General features: G+C 35.8%; 1 protein-coding gene across 1 annotated transcript in view; it reads right to left on the bottom strand.

The window, feature by feature from the left end:
* The window catches only part of alk (ALK receptor tyrosine kinase), a 402,565-nt gene that overhangs the window by 27,755 nt on the left and 359,306 nt on the right, over positions 1–15,504 (bottom strand). Inside the window, exons 9-11 of the mRNA XM_059520814.1 lie at positions 14,812–14,978; positions 13,698–13,792; positions 4,091–4,210 (exon numbers count right to left, since the gene is read on the bottom strand). Coding sequence (XP_059376797.1) covers positions 4,091–4,210; positions 13,698–13,792; positions 14,812–14,978 — 382 coding nt within the window. The remainder of the gene's footprint in view (positions 1–4,090; positions 4,211–13,697; positions 13,793–14,811; positions 14,979–15,504) is intronic.

Genomic DNA, 15,504 nt, shown 5'->3' with positions numbered 1-15,504 from the left:
TAAATTGTATTATTATTTTATTTTTTTTATTTTTTTGACTAATTGTTACGTGTTAACACATTTCATAGACAAGACTGGATGGGAGTGGAAAGTTCTATTATTGATCTTCTGACAACGTGCAAATGAAAAAGAACAATGCCGCAGCCAGCTCATTTATATAATGACCATTGTAATTTACTAGGAACATTTCAAATTAGCGTAGGGTCATAGACGATGCTAATCAGGTGCTGGTGATCTACTAACAACACAGGCACAAAATAGGTTAAGACCCATAAATCACATTGCATGATTCATTTTAATACTCTCCTCTCTGAAATTTCAGGTCTGAAAGGGAAACACCAACAAATGCATTTGCAGTAGGCCACAAAAATAACACTTTTTCCATCGCAATTTTTTTTTTACTTTGGTAAATCCTGAAAAGAGTGGGAGTTTGTGTAAGTGCATTTTATTCCATCAGTGTATATCATCTTCAAGTTAAGTTTTTAAAAATATAAACTTTTAAGATTTGAAGTATACACTCGAAGTGCACATTCAATAAACTTCTTTGCTATTTCTCTTTCACAAGGGTAGATTGGGGGCTGGAACCAAACCAATGGCAATCAATCCAGTTTTGAATTGAATCACCAGAACAAAGTGAGACCAATGTGAGACATACAAAGTCTCTTAGTTGTATAAATATCCCCTTTTTTCATACAGTGATGTTGTTCTAGTTAAGTCTGCAAATAAAACGTCCAAATAAAAGTTTACTTCCTTGCCGGCAACCTACAGAGATCTGTAATTAGATCTGAAGATAAAGGAAGGTTTGAGTTGTAATAGAGGTTCGCGACTGACAAATATTGCCAATTATGGTCTTATACAGCTTCCTTTTATTAGAGTTCTTGAAGGTTTGATTGGTGGAAATTGCTGAGTCATCGGAAGCTGAGCTGCGGCGCTCAGTGCATCATGAGGTTAGCGGCCCGTCTCTCTTTTCTCATCAGAAGAAGCAATCACACAGACAAAGTCAGAGGAAGTAATCAAGGAGACAAAGGCCGAGGGAGCTGATCTGACAGAAGAACATGCTCCCTCTCTCCACAGGGCTGAAGATTTGAGTCAGCGTAAGGCATACTCCCCATTCAACTGGACTTTACTTGCCAAAATGAGATGCCATGGTGGCAAAGGGAGAAATCGATATTGGAGGATGAACGGGGAGAGGGCAAGAACGGTGAAGAGAAGGTAAAATTAGAGAGGGTGATCGAAGGCATGACAGTATTATCTGTCTTGAGCAGTTGTGGTTTTGAACAACTCAGAAATTATAGGTTAAAACTATACATAGTTGGCATGACCAAGATATATTGTGATATACTTCTTTTTGATGGAAAGCCAACTGAAAAAATGGTGTGTATAGAATAAATGTAATGCAGTAATGCAGAATCCAGTAATCCAAGTTGTGTAAATTAACAATGTAAAAAAAAATATGTAACACTATGTGACTGAATGAATATGCACTAATTTAAACATAGGGATGACTGCTCATTGGTTCTGTACTAATTGTACACAACTGACAATGCCCCCTTTTTTAACAGACTTGAATGCATTTTGCTCAGTGTCTTTTTTTTCCTCCATTGCTACATTTACTGCAGCATAACAGCACTGCAAATTTGTCACCTGTTTATACTTTTCAACTGTTGCATGGTGTGTATTATCACCAACTCTTGCTGAGACTCAAAAGCTTCACAGATTGCATTATTATACTCTTTATAAAAGAAAACAGTCTCTTATGGTCTTAAACTACAGTCATGAAATATTATTATTATTATTATTATTATTATTATTATTATTATTATTATTTAAATTGGCATAAATAATAATAATAATAATAATAAATAATTTTAATCATGGTGAAGCCAACTTTTCCAAATAACATGATCGTGATGACCGTAATATGATAATATGATGCTGGATGCATTGGTGGTATTTTTTTTTTTTTTTTTTTTTTGCAGTGGGTTGCTGGTTAGATAACATAACTTTTGAAAACATATGAAAAATAAAACTTTTTCTTTCAGCATTTCAGAAATACATTTAATAAAGATAATGTTGAATATAACATTATTCATCCTTTTTAATCTGAGATCCACTCTCTTAAAAAAAAGAAAAAAAAAAGAAATGAATACTGATGCAAACCACAATTAATAATTCCAAAACACAAATAATAATAATAATTATAATCTGAGAAAAATGGTAGAAAATAAATTAAATTATCATCAATGGGCATGAAATGTATCCTAAATTGTAATGACTCATATACTCCCCCTCACCACCACATGCAATCATTTACAGAGCTACAAAGTGAAAAAAAAAGGATGAAGTCAAACAATCATTTTCATAGAACACTCAGCACTGAATTGTCCTCCTTTTGCCTATTCAGACACTTAAGAGAAGAGTAGGATGGTGTTTTTGACCATTCACACCTGAACTACACCAGAGAATGGTTTGTGTGAGTGAGACTTGCTAATGAGTCTTGATGAATAGCAGATTAGCTGCTCGTTCAGATTTATTAAGGCTGAAATGGCGTGGGAGTCATTTCACAAACACTCAAGCTCACCATATTGATAAATGGCTATGCTCCAATGAGCATGAACTTAAGAGGAACACCTGTATATGCTATGAGCAAGCAGATCAGTCTTCCCAATGATGATGACATTAGGTAGGACATTTTCAAAGGTTATGTGCTAGACGGCTGATTTTATAAACGCTTTTTGCATGTTCAGTAGACAATCATGCTAATGTGAAGCACTGTTTTACAATACAGGCTTCATGAGCAATCCTGATCATTTGAAAGCATTAATATGAAATTTTGACTCTTATATAATATTGTGATAGAGTATGCTTTAGAACCAAATCACCCCAACTCTGATGTCACCCTGACCCAGATGTGCACCAAAAGCTGTAGAATGAAAGCACCCTTAGATGTTATAACCGGTCTTTCAACAGTGTTTGAATTTTGGAAGATGGTGCAGCAATAGTCCAGTAGATGGCAAACTTTCTTTTCTCTGCAGTGCACTTCCATGACAGAGAGAGAGGAGGAGAGACAGTCTCTGAGCCTCTGTTCTTAAGCATTCATCTTCTATATCCATTAGAAGTCCAACATATTTGGTGTACTCAAGCATTTCAACAATTTCAGTGTGCTCAGAAGGAATTACGTGGTCTGGACTTTGAATTAGCTGCTCTGATGTTTGCAGCGCATAACTCATAACTTGCGGTGAAAACAAAATTCCAGAGTCTTTGCAAAGCATGGTGCTACCATTGTTGGAATTGGGAGTGCTGTTTAGATCTAGCATATGTTTTATCAAAACATGTATTCTGGATTATTTGGCAAATAATTTGTGTGTTTCAATTAAAATTTTGTCCGAAGAACAATTAGTTGTTCTTAGGTTATCTGGACACATTTCTAACTTTTTATTTTACTTTGTATGTAGATAGATCGATTACGCCTACAATTCCTGCTGGCCTGAGACTCAAACACGCAACCTTTGGATTACAAATCCGACTCTCAAACCATTAGGCCATGACTTCCCCCAACTTAGAGAAATTAACTAGCTAGTCACAACTTTTCCCAAAAATGTTTTAGCAAGGTCACTTTTAAACCACACGGCAATAGAACTGTTGTTAATGACATCGCATGCAAGTGGTGCAATGATAAATTTTGCTAATTTATCAACTCGTGAATGCTATTTAAAGGTCAAAGTATTGTAGCTTTTTTTTTTTTATCACATGCAGTATGTAATTGGTGTACGCTTTGCTCTAGTATGCTGTTCAATTCTCCACAATGAAATTTTATATTAATGAGAGTCATACATCTTGACTTACTGGGTTGGGTCGGCATAAGAAACTAGTTTAAAACAAACCATTGAACAATGACTGAAACTGTGTTTGTTTTAGTGCTCATGCACTTTACAGTTTAAATACAATAACATGAATAACTGTGGTCTGCACCATACTTCAGACGTGTAATCACATTGGGGCTAATTTCCGTCAGAACAATCCAAATAAAAGTTAGAAACAACTTTAAAAAGACAAACAGCTCAAGCACATGAAAGTAGCAAAAACTCACATTCTGTAGAAGCTCCAGGCTCTTTATAGAGTGCTGTAGTGGTCTTGATGCTTGCATAGCTTGGTGTGAACGGCACTTGCGTTGAGCTTATGGGAGCCACTGGAGGAAATTCTCCGTTGGCTGAAGATGAGAGAAAAGAGTGCATATTTTTTGTGGTCCAACAATACTCTGCAGCCAGAGAAAATGTTGCATGCATTGTTAAAACACAGTTTCTGTAAGCCTATAGATAATAGCTGTATTTTGGCTCAATAAAAATGCTTTTAGATAATATATTTCTTTAAAAATAGCCTTTCTCTAAAGCTGGTAATGATATCCACATCTTTGTCTTGAGAATTGTTTAATATACGTGACATGCACTGAAAAAAATAGTTCAACTGTTTGCATGTCTTTCAAATGTTAATCATATGCTAATAAGGTTGCTTGCTGATGATGTCGGAGTCTTAAATGGGTGAACACTTGACCTCAGAATCTTGATATGCATTACTCAACAGGGAAAATTCCATGTCACTTAGTCACTACTTAAAAATTCAGATCACAAATGGATAATAATTGTATATAAAAAAAAAATAAAACATAACCTTTAGTTATAATTGCTAATACATCAAGCGTTTATGGCTATCTGTCTTTTTTACTTTCATTGGCAAAAGCTGTTACTGGGGTCATGTAACATATAAGCCAGATGCCTTTGCGATTCATGAGGATTTTTCTGCTTCTTTCTCTGTTAGACTGGATTTGACATTTCCATCACCTTCCCTCATGCGATTTTCATGGGGTAATATTTTATGGACTTCTCGAAGTAGGTATAGTAAGTATATTAAACACTTGGGATAAAACATGTATTATCTATATAATTTTACACCAATTTCAATTTTATTCTGATTTACTGATATGTTACAAGGTAGATCTTGTTGACTGCATAACATTGGCAAACCAGATTTAAGTTTTTGGCCATTTTTCTAAGGAAGATATGTTATTGTAGGCACAAGGTCAGATAACCAGAAGACCCCCCCTCCCCAAATAAAAATAAATAAATAAATTAATTAATTAATTAAAAAATGAAAAAATACACACAATAACTGAGATTCCATTATGGTCATGGGTTAGGGTGGTTTTCAAAGAATTCTTCAAAACCTGAATGGGATAAAATCTTTGAATATTTAAGCATTTGTTTTTAAAACGTTTCTAGACAGTTTTAGTTTAAATATGAAGCATGCTATACTTGTAATTCTTGGACATAAAACACAGACACCGACCACCAATAGCGTCAAGAGTTTAGTTCATATTTCTTAATTACTATGACACGCCACATGAGCTTCTGCATTGTTCCTATTGTCAAATCCCTGTGAAGACAAATCTTCCCATTCGACCAAACGTAGCTGCTCAGACAATACTGGGACTCTGTGAAAAATGCTACCTCTCATCTCCATCCCTTAATCATCGCTATTCATCTACTCCCACAAAACTTCCGCGCCACTCTGACTGGAGTTGGCATCATTCATCACAATCTAGACTGCCTGTTGCAAGCACGTTCCCATGATGCACCCTGTCACAGGGTTATTATCTGCCATCCCATTTCAGGAATCAATAAGGAAGTTGATCTGTTAAAAAAAGACCTTTCTAGTACTGGGTTGGTACCCCTTTTGCCTCCAGAACTGCCTTAATTCTTCAAAGCATAGATGCATTCTGTTACGTAAAAAAAAAGTATCAGTTTTCAAATCTTGCAGCATGTATAATTGTTTGAATTCATAACATACTATTCCCCAAGAATTTATGCGAAAATTGGTCTTTATTAGTCGGAACTGTGGACCTGCAAATCATGCTTTGTGTGAAAAGGAATAAAAGTTGTCAGAATTTTATGGCCTCTAGTGTTCATTTCAAAACTGTAGAGATTTGTATGTATAGGTGTGTTTCGTAGAAATGTATGTAGGAACATATTTCCAATGAGCCTTAAAAAGGTGCTCTGTTGAATTGTGTCCTGGTGACTGTGGAGGCCATTTAAGTGTAGTGTACTTAATATAATGTTCAAGAAACCAGTTTGAGAAGATTTGAGCTTTGTAACATGGTCCATTATCCTTCTGGAAATAGCCATTATTAGATGGGATTAATAAAGCGATGGATATAGTCAGCAATAATATTCAGGTAGGCTGTGGCTATGGCATTAGTGTGAAAAAAATGTTGTGTTGTTCAATGCTAGGCTGTGCAATTAATCGAAATACAGTTTCGATTTTGGCTTCCGATTATGAAATAAAAGCCCAAACTCAACATGCAAATCATTAAAATCATTTAACATGATTTTTGCAAAATGGGACGTGCTTGATTTAATTACGTTCATTAGATTTGTTCATGTTTCTAAAAGCATGAAAGAGAACTTGCACTGATCTGTGCATGCGCTCCAACACTGTCATGATTCTGCCTTCTTGTCTCTGATTTTTCCTGGTCTTGAGGCAGGATCATGACAGGCCCATGTTTTATGTGCAAGCACATGGCCATTTGTTTGGGCCATGTGCTTGCGTTGTCTTGTCACGTTACCCCGCCCCCTTGTCATCATCTTGTAATCATTAGATTGTTGCCTTCACCTGTGTCACCTGTTCCTGATTAGTTTGCTCCTCAGTTAATCCCCTCATGTTCTCTGTCCTTGGTCGGTACATTGTCTAACTTTGAGCTGTCAGTGAGTAAGTCTGTTGAAAGTCTTGTCTAAATAGTAGTTTGTTCCTGTTTCTGTTATAGTCTAGTTTGTCAAGTGTTAGTCTAGTTTAGTCATCCTTCGTCTGTCTAGCCCTTGTTTTGCCCCCTCGTTGGTTTTTCCTGTTATTTGTTCAATAAACTGTGTTGCTGTGACAACTGTCTGCAATTGGGTTCATCTCCTGCACCATCATAACAAACACGGAGCAGAACACAGGCATGTAAAGTAAACTTGTAGCTTAAACTGCATACCCAAACCGTCAAATACACGCAAAATTATGTCAAAATGTAGCACTTGGTGGTAGTTATAACTCATCCATTTAAATTGTATTAAGCCTTTAGTTCAACATAATTAAGGGTGTGGCCACTTGAGTGACAGGTGGAGTGCTGCTTCTGTCACCACCATCGTGCCAGGTGGGCGTTGTTTGTGCAACCAGTGATTATCCAGGAGTTATTTGACTATTTATAGTTATTTTGAGCTTCAAAAATGCTCTTCAGAAACCTACGGGTGACATCTCAGACACTATGTCCATGTTTTTTATATAGTCTATGCTCTTGACTGAAGAATATTTGTAACTTTAATAACAAAGCAAGTTTAATTCTTACAGTAAATACTATGCTGTTTTATTTTACATTTGATTATTCGATTTCTGTAGTATGTTGTTACTGTTATGCTAAATACTCTAGACTTGCATAAAAGCATTTTTATGCACTCACTGCATATTTTCTCTTTTTCATACAATTCTCTGTAAACTCCAGAGATGGTTGCATATGGAAATCCCAGCAGATCAGCAGTTTCTAAAATACTCCAACACCTATGCCTCATTCAGTCACTGAAATGACCCCCCCCCCCCCCCCCCATTTTGATGCTCGGTTTGAACTTGACTGTATGCCTAAATGCATCGAGTTGTTGCCAAGTGATTGGCTGATTAGAAGTTACATCATGTTACATTATTACTTTGTATGAAATAAACTTTTACAGATGCCAGTGCTATACTTGGCAGACAGCCATCCTATAAAGAAACTGAACCACTTGCAGTGCAGTTCATTGATTTTTGTTGATCATAACATCATTCTTTTGTTTTGCAATGCTCATTTGCAGTCTAGACACTGTGTCATATGCAATGTGCCTATCTTAAGGAAAGGCAAGGTTTTTCAATTGGATTTGACAATGCATAAATGAAATAAATAGAATAATGCACGCTTCTTGCCTGATTTCTACTGAAGCATATAAATGTAAATTAAAAAAATTGACATTCTATATTTTACTTCCAAAATGACACTATACTCTACTTATAATGCATTACCTATAACAATGTGATTTAACCACTAGGTCATGGCCCTGACTATTCATGCATTTTTAATTTCACTATGGATGACATGTTATGGATGGTTTACAGCAGCAGCAAACGCTGCAGTAGACAACTCTGACTGGTGGTCAAAGACAAGATTTCTTGAATTATGGAAGAATGTAATCCTTTGCTCCAGGCAGAACTGTCACTCAGCATTTTTTATTTTTTTTTAATCTGCCAGGACAATCAGAAAACAGCTTAGTCATCACTCTTCAAATACTTCAATATGTCTCCATATCCAGTTGACCAGCTGTAATGCTCACATGGTAGGTCGACGATAATCCAAATCCTAATGCCTAGAATGATCTAAAAAAAAAAAAAAAAAAATTATATATATATATATATATATATATATATATATATAATACAGTCCCTTATCATTTGAAATTGACTTAGTTTTATTTCTGTACTTGAGAAACATATAACTAATATTTTTGAAACTGTCTGCATGATTTGCTGCTGTCTCTTTTTTTGCTGCTGCTACACCCTTTTTAAATACTGTGTTGTTCAAATTTATGTAACTTTTATTGATAATGACAGTAGAGAATGGACATAAAATAATGAGGGCAAATAGGGTTCATACAATTAAGAAATTACGCAAGTCAGCCTCAAACTTGTGTTCCTCACATCAGAACCAATGCTCAATGTGTTAAGGCTGTGCTAGGGCACAGCTCCGTTTTGTGGTTAGTATTCTAATCACACATATACCCTGAAGGTCTGAATGAATTCATATGAAGCTGGAAGTCAGAGCGGTTTCCTGCCCACTGTCAGTTTCTCTTAAGGGGGATGTCATATGAGGACTTTTAAATGCATGCTTTGTAGTCTATATAACAGTACTTATTGGAGAGCTGCAGGGAGAACGATAAATCAAATATGTGCAAACTTGTAAAATTCTCTTGACACAATAGTAGGCAATAATACATGGAAATTGCACCTACATATCTTTAAGCTGAAAAAATTAAGCTACACTTTGAAAATATATGGATTTCATTGCATCGTATGACAAAATATCAATAACAACTAAGCGTCATCTGTAATTATTAATGTATGAAGTCAGTTTCCTTCATGTTCACTCAATTATAAGTTATTTATCTAATTAAGTTAAGAAGTCTGACGGTCCTTAATACAGTCTGCTAGCTGTCACATCATCAGTTCACAGCAGATGGTGATTGGTCTCTGTTGCATCAATTGCCAATGAGCTTGCTGTCTAATTTAAGTTGTTTGGTTCTTTTTGCTGTAAGCAAGACTTGCAGAAACCCCCCATTTCCCCAGCTCCACTTGTACAGATCTGCTATGGGTCATTTTAAGTAGGCTACCTGTTTTTTTGTGCTGCTATATGCAGCAAATAATAATAATAATAATAATAATAATAATCGACACCTTTCCTTCAACTATGTTTCCTATGTTTTTTTTTGTTTTGTTTTGTTTTTGTTTCTTAACTCAGAACAACTATCACTGGCCAACATAATGACTCAATCTAGCTGGCAGATACAGTACATTCATAATATTTTATCTTCTTTCTTTCTTTCTTTCTTTCTTTCTTTCTGTATATATATATATATATATATATATATATATATATATATATATATATATATATATATATATATATATATATATATATATATATATATAATTTTTTTTTTTTTTTTTTTTGCAGTAATGGCTGATTGAGTCCAACTATAAGTCTGGAATCTTCACAGACAATAGGTTAACCTGAAGCTTTGCATGGTTTATGAAATCGTTACATGAATGTTTAAGATTGGGACAAAATCAAGAGTAATATATTAATGTTATATTGCCTGGACCTTAAATGTCATTTATTTATTTATTTATTTATTGAGATCTATCTATAATCTATAAATTAGACCCATACAATGTATTTTTGGCTATTGCTTCAAATATACATGTGCAATGTAAGACCAGGGTAACATATAAGCTACCTGAACTTAACTTTGGACATTCTTTATCTCACTTTGTCTACAATTCAGTATTCCAATATCTCCATCCAAATGACATCTCTGGCCCACATAATCCCTGTGAGATACACTGGAGTGTTCCACTTATGCTGCTGAGAAAGCAAAGTATTCCATGTCGCTCGTTAGGGAAACACCAAACCATTGCTGAGCAGCTGGCATTGTCATAAAAGCAGCACTGGATGATTTTACGAGGTTTTGGGCACCACAGGTAGTGCTGTTGAATGCCAGTGTCTGGGCATAAAATCCTAAAAAACCTAGTTTGTCTCTCCTTACAGCTTTTTTTTTTTTTTTACTGTTCCATCAGAGGCTGCCACTCTGGGTAGGCTATGCAAATGTTCTTATTGATATGACCCCCTGTTCCGAAAAAGGAAACTAATAAAAACAGGATAAGAGAGTCTGCTTCCATGCCAAAGCCAGGAAATAGAGGTAAACACCCACACAGTTTATCCAATGCCATCTGTTTCAATTGGAGAACAGTGAGATGAAGTTGTGGCCCTTACAGGAAACACAAACAACAATAGAACTGATTAATGTATTTATCACCACATGACAGAGGCCACGCCCACAGCAAAATATATTCATGCAATTTTTCACTATAGAATGTTACCACAACCTCATCACAGGGGTAGTCCTTCTAGAGCCATCTGTGGTTAAGAGCCTTGCACCAAGAAACAATGTTGATAGATCACAGCTTGTGATTTGTGGGGATAAAAGCATCCTTCTGGTTACCAGCTCTGAACTTTAACCACTGAACCAGGGCTTTTCAGCTACAGTCCTCCAGGCTTCAAGGCCACTGTCCTCAAGATTTTACTTTCAACATTCAAACATGTTTAGAACTTCTGCATCAGTTACTGAATTTTAATGCATTAGCATGATGTTTTAGATATTTTATGGAAGTAGTTGTATTAAATTGCAGTACCACTAGTTGTAGTTTAGTAACATTTATTTCTATTTTGCTTGTTTTCCTAGCTTCAGTTTAATTTTATTGTAGTTTAAGTCATGTGTGGCTCCTAAAGGTATTATTTAAATGATTAAATCTGATGTTATTACTATCTAGTGCCATAGATAGATAGATAGATAGATAGATAGATAGATAGATAGATAGATAGATAGATAGATAGATAGATAGATAGATAGATAGATCTAAAATTAGGCTTTATTAATCAAAACTCTGTAAATTTATGTGAAAATGCATAGAAGGTGTCTGAGTTTTACTGCCTCTGGTGTTCATTTATTTTGGAAACTGCAGAGATATTTACTTATCGGTAAATATCGCATCTCTCAAAAAAGTGCGTTTTTGCCATGAGACCAGGTATTTATTTTTACAACAATACTAATTTATACACAAAAATTAACATCTACCAAGTGAAAGAATGAATAATGAATGTTGTGATAATATTAAAAGGTATTACTTGACAATAGGTGTTGCATTAACTAAAGCTAACATAAACAATCGTATGGTAAAGTGTTCCCAAAATCACTGTTATTCTTCAGTTTGGTATCTTTGCCATTCCGAGCACAGTTTTCGACACTGAGATTAGATTTCTCCTGTAACTCTGAAGGAGGCTAATGTCAGATTACTACAGCATTTTGTTTTCTCTCTGGAGAAAACTCTAGATTCATCAATTTCTATCTCATTTCTGTCTAGAAGGAACAACTGATCTTGTGTGCTTTTTCTATCCTAAGGGCCTTGTCCCCATACTTTGTAGCTTGTAACAAATTTTAAACAATTACATTTTAAACAAATCAGTCATGTCAACGATACACAATGCTCACCCTTGGAAACAATGCTGGATGCTTAGACCGCAAACCCTAGTGTGATGATGTATAGCTATAATATTTAATCCTTAAGCAAGGAATGAGGGCATAATGTATAACTCTACACATTCTGAAGTGTCATCGGAATGGGAAATGGCAGAGAGGATGGGATAAATGGCAGCCGCAGTGCTGCCGCGTCGAATCGATGTGTGGCAGAAAATGGCGTCAGATAAAAATTGCTGGGCAAATATTTCACGGAGCAAGTGAGCCATTCAACATCAGTGGCACTCTCTCATGCCAACGGAAAGAAATCAGGATGCTTTGTGAAGCTCTCAGATTTTATAAAGATATATATCGCATTGTGTCTAATGATGCTTTAAAATCATCACACTGTGAGAAGCCATCAAGAGAGAATATCCCCTGCACATGTTATTTATGTATGTTCAGGTTAAGCTGTCTGCTTTGCTGTGTATTAGTTCTCTTTAATGAAAGGATACATAATTGAAAGCTAAAACATACTGGGATTATAAATGAATGTGTTTTAAACAGCATAGCAAACAACTGTAAAGCCCTATAAACTCCTTCTGGGAAGTAAACCACTTTTTTTCTCGCACTGTTGCCAGGGTCTAGAAGGGCAAATGTATGATGGAGTCAGTGCCAAGTTGATTCGATCTGCCAAACGCTGAAGCAAGTGCATTGGTTCTTTCAAAGAAAAAAGCTAGATACCATACGGCTCACAAATAAATAATCTTATCCTGTTTAATCCTAGAGGTTTGCATTAATGATTCCCATTCCTGTTTTCTTCCCAGCTGTGCAATATCCTGTGCTGATCTCCTTCAAATCCCTCTAAAGGGCCCCCTCAGATTGCACACAATTTCGTGCAAAATCAAAATGTGGAACTCAAGAGGATGCTTTTCTTGTCAATGTCCTCTTAAGACTGGCTTAAACGTCTCGTCATTTTTGTGTCATCACTGACCTGCCATTTCACTGAATGTGTCAGAGTCGTTGTTTGAAGAGTTGATTCTAGCCTTAGCAGAGAGTGATTGGTATGAAACATTTGGAAAGACCTGTATATACAAACCTTAAACATTGCAATCAAAACAAAACTTTAGCACATATGCCATTCCCAGCTGCCACATTTGTAACTGGAGCCATATGTTTAACATTTATTTAATATTAGGTCTCCTCCACTAGTTCATAAGATGAAAGGCAAAAAATAAACACAATATGTGAATATAGGTGAGATGTGAATCTGATCCAATTGATCGGATTATTTCAGGTCGACCCCACTCTTTTCAACCCATTTCCAGTCGAAACTTGGATGTGCTCAGTCATATAATTTGCACCTGCAAATGATGATCATCTGCAAATGTTTTTATTTTGTAATGGCAAACAAGGAAACATCTTTTTAGATTTAAATTTAAAAGAGTTAACTGCTCACAACAAATACATTCTGTCAGTTCGCCAGCTCTAGCACCCCCAATCTGAACGAAAAGTTGATGTCATCCAGAAAAAGTCAACCAGTCAATAAATACTCATGATACGCCCACAGAGGATCAATTGCAGGCACCCTAAGCACTGTAATCATAAAATAAAAAAGTAAAAAAATTTACTAATGCTAATTAAGTGTAGCTTCATAGTGGTCTCTTTAGGCAAAGTCAGTTCTCTGAAAACTGCCTTTGAGCCTGAATGGAGGGGGTGGTACCAGCCAGTAAAAAAAAAAACAATTAGTGGATGGGTAACGTTAACAATAATTATATCTTTTTAAAATCGCTACTTTTCTCAGTTCAGGATAAAAATGGCAGAAAATGAAAATAGTCAAGCTGCAATACTCACTTTCTAGGAAACATTCCATGCTCAGAGTGAAGTTATCCACAGCAAATGCAATTCCTGCACTAGAGGAAATATCAGCACTGAACTGCAGGTAGAACCTGAATGTTTGACAGAGAAAAATAGAGATAAAAAAAAATTTATATATACTGTATATATATATATATATATATATATATATATATATATATATAAATATGATGATAACTGATGTTACTTGTTAAAATAGCCTATTTTTAATGTTGTATGAAAATAATAATAATAATAATAGGGATAATAATAATAAAAGGTGTAAGTACTAAGCTAAGGTATATGTCCAAACCACCAAAAATGTATACAGTAGAATCCATCATATTTCTCATGCTACATTAATTTGAATAAATCCCTGGGATTTTAAACCCCTTGCCCTCTATAAATTAATATATTTTATAACAATAAATGGGTCAAAATTGGTTCTTTGGGTCATACAGCATGAAGCTTTGCAGAAGTGCTGACAAAATCTAAGAAAATAAAAATTAAATTAAATCTGGACTACAACAAGAAAAGAGGCCAGAAATGAATTTTAATCGCCCTCTGTGGACTAGAATTAGCAAGGCTCCGGATAACAAGAGCAGAGGTTGGAGCTTGGGGAATTGTGGGTGTTTTGGGAGGGTTAGATGAGATTCCAATCAAACATAGAGATGTAACAGCCTTCTATTTTCCTCTGCCCTCCTTACTCTTAAAAGTCAAGAGTAGATGCTAATTGGAGAGAAAGTGTGGATGAATGGTGAGTCTCGTCATTGATTTTTTTTCTTTTTTCTTTTTTTTTTTTCCTTCTGGGTAGAGTGGTATGTTGAGCATGGAATGTGCAGTGCCATGCCGGGACCATAGGGACATGGCACCAGTGGAATTCATTAGCGTAGGATTTTAGTGTAAATGTGTGGGTTTGTGCAAAACCTAAGGCAAATGAATACAGTTTGCACAATGCTGGGTGAAAACCTATTGCATATGAACCTAAAACTTGAATTTGCATTCATTCATTCTTGCAGTTGTTTACCTGATTATGTCATTATTAAGTTTCAAATGAAGTGCATACTCAGACCAAATTCTGCATACATTTGATGGTTGTGACAAGACTTACAGATCCACCAAACCGAAGAGTGGTAAGGTAATGAGTTTCCACCCTTTCCCCATATTAGCTTCACTTGTTGAGTTCCAGAGACTCCTCTGACCCTCAGGACCTGTGCTGTTCTCTATAATCCAGAGCGACAGCATTCCATTTGAAGATCCACACACCCAGAACTTGACCTATAGAAGAGATCACAAAATCAGATTTAAACATTGATGCATGTGCGGTCAACCATTCCTGTCCAAATGTTGGCAGGCATTTCATGGATGATTATGCATAATCTATTCTCAGCTTCAAGTGGACAACCCACAGTCCTTTCACTAATCGTTTAATGCATTTTTCACACAAAAAAGCCAAAAACTGGCTGAAAACCAGCAGTTACAATATGCAAAGTCATTTTGGTTTATTACAGAAAGTGCCTTATTCCCAGAAGTTTTTGCCAGGAGCTTTGCCAACCACCTTTTGAGTGGCACAATTAACATTTGTATACATTTGCTGCTAAGCAGTTTTGCAGTAATTCATCAAATGATTGAGATGAATGTTTGAAACAGGCAGATATCCAGATGCGCAGTGCAGTCAAGCACACTTTAGGCCTTTAAAAGAGGATTCGGGTGCTTGGTTTGCAGTGGTGAAGTGATACCGCATAGTCCCAGCAAAGTACACCAGACAGTGGTAGTCTGCTGGATTTTTTACGACCTTGCACTC

Source organism: Carassius carassius, chromosome 32, assembly GCF_963082965.1.
Source record: "Carassius carassius chromosome 32, fCarCar2.1, whole genome shotgun sequence".
Classification (NCBI taxonomy): domain Eukaryota; kingdom Metazoa; phylum Chordata; class Actinopteri; order Cypriniformes; family Cyprinidae; genus Carassius; species Carassius carassius.
Note: the sequence above shows the minus strand (reverse complement) of the source record. Positions and strands in the feature narration are given on the sequence as shown.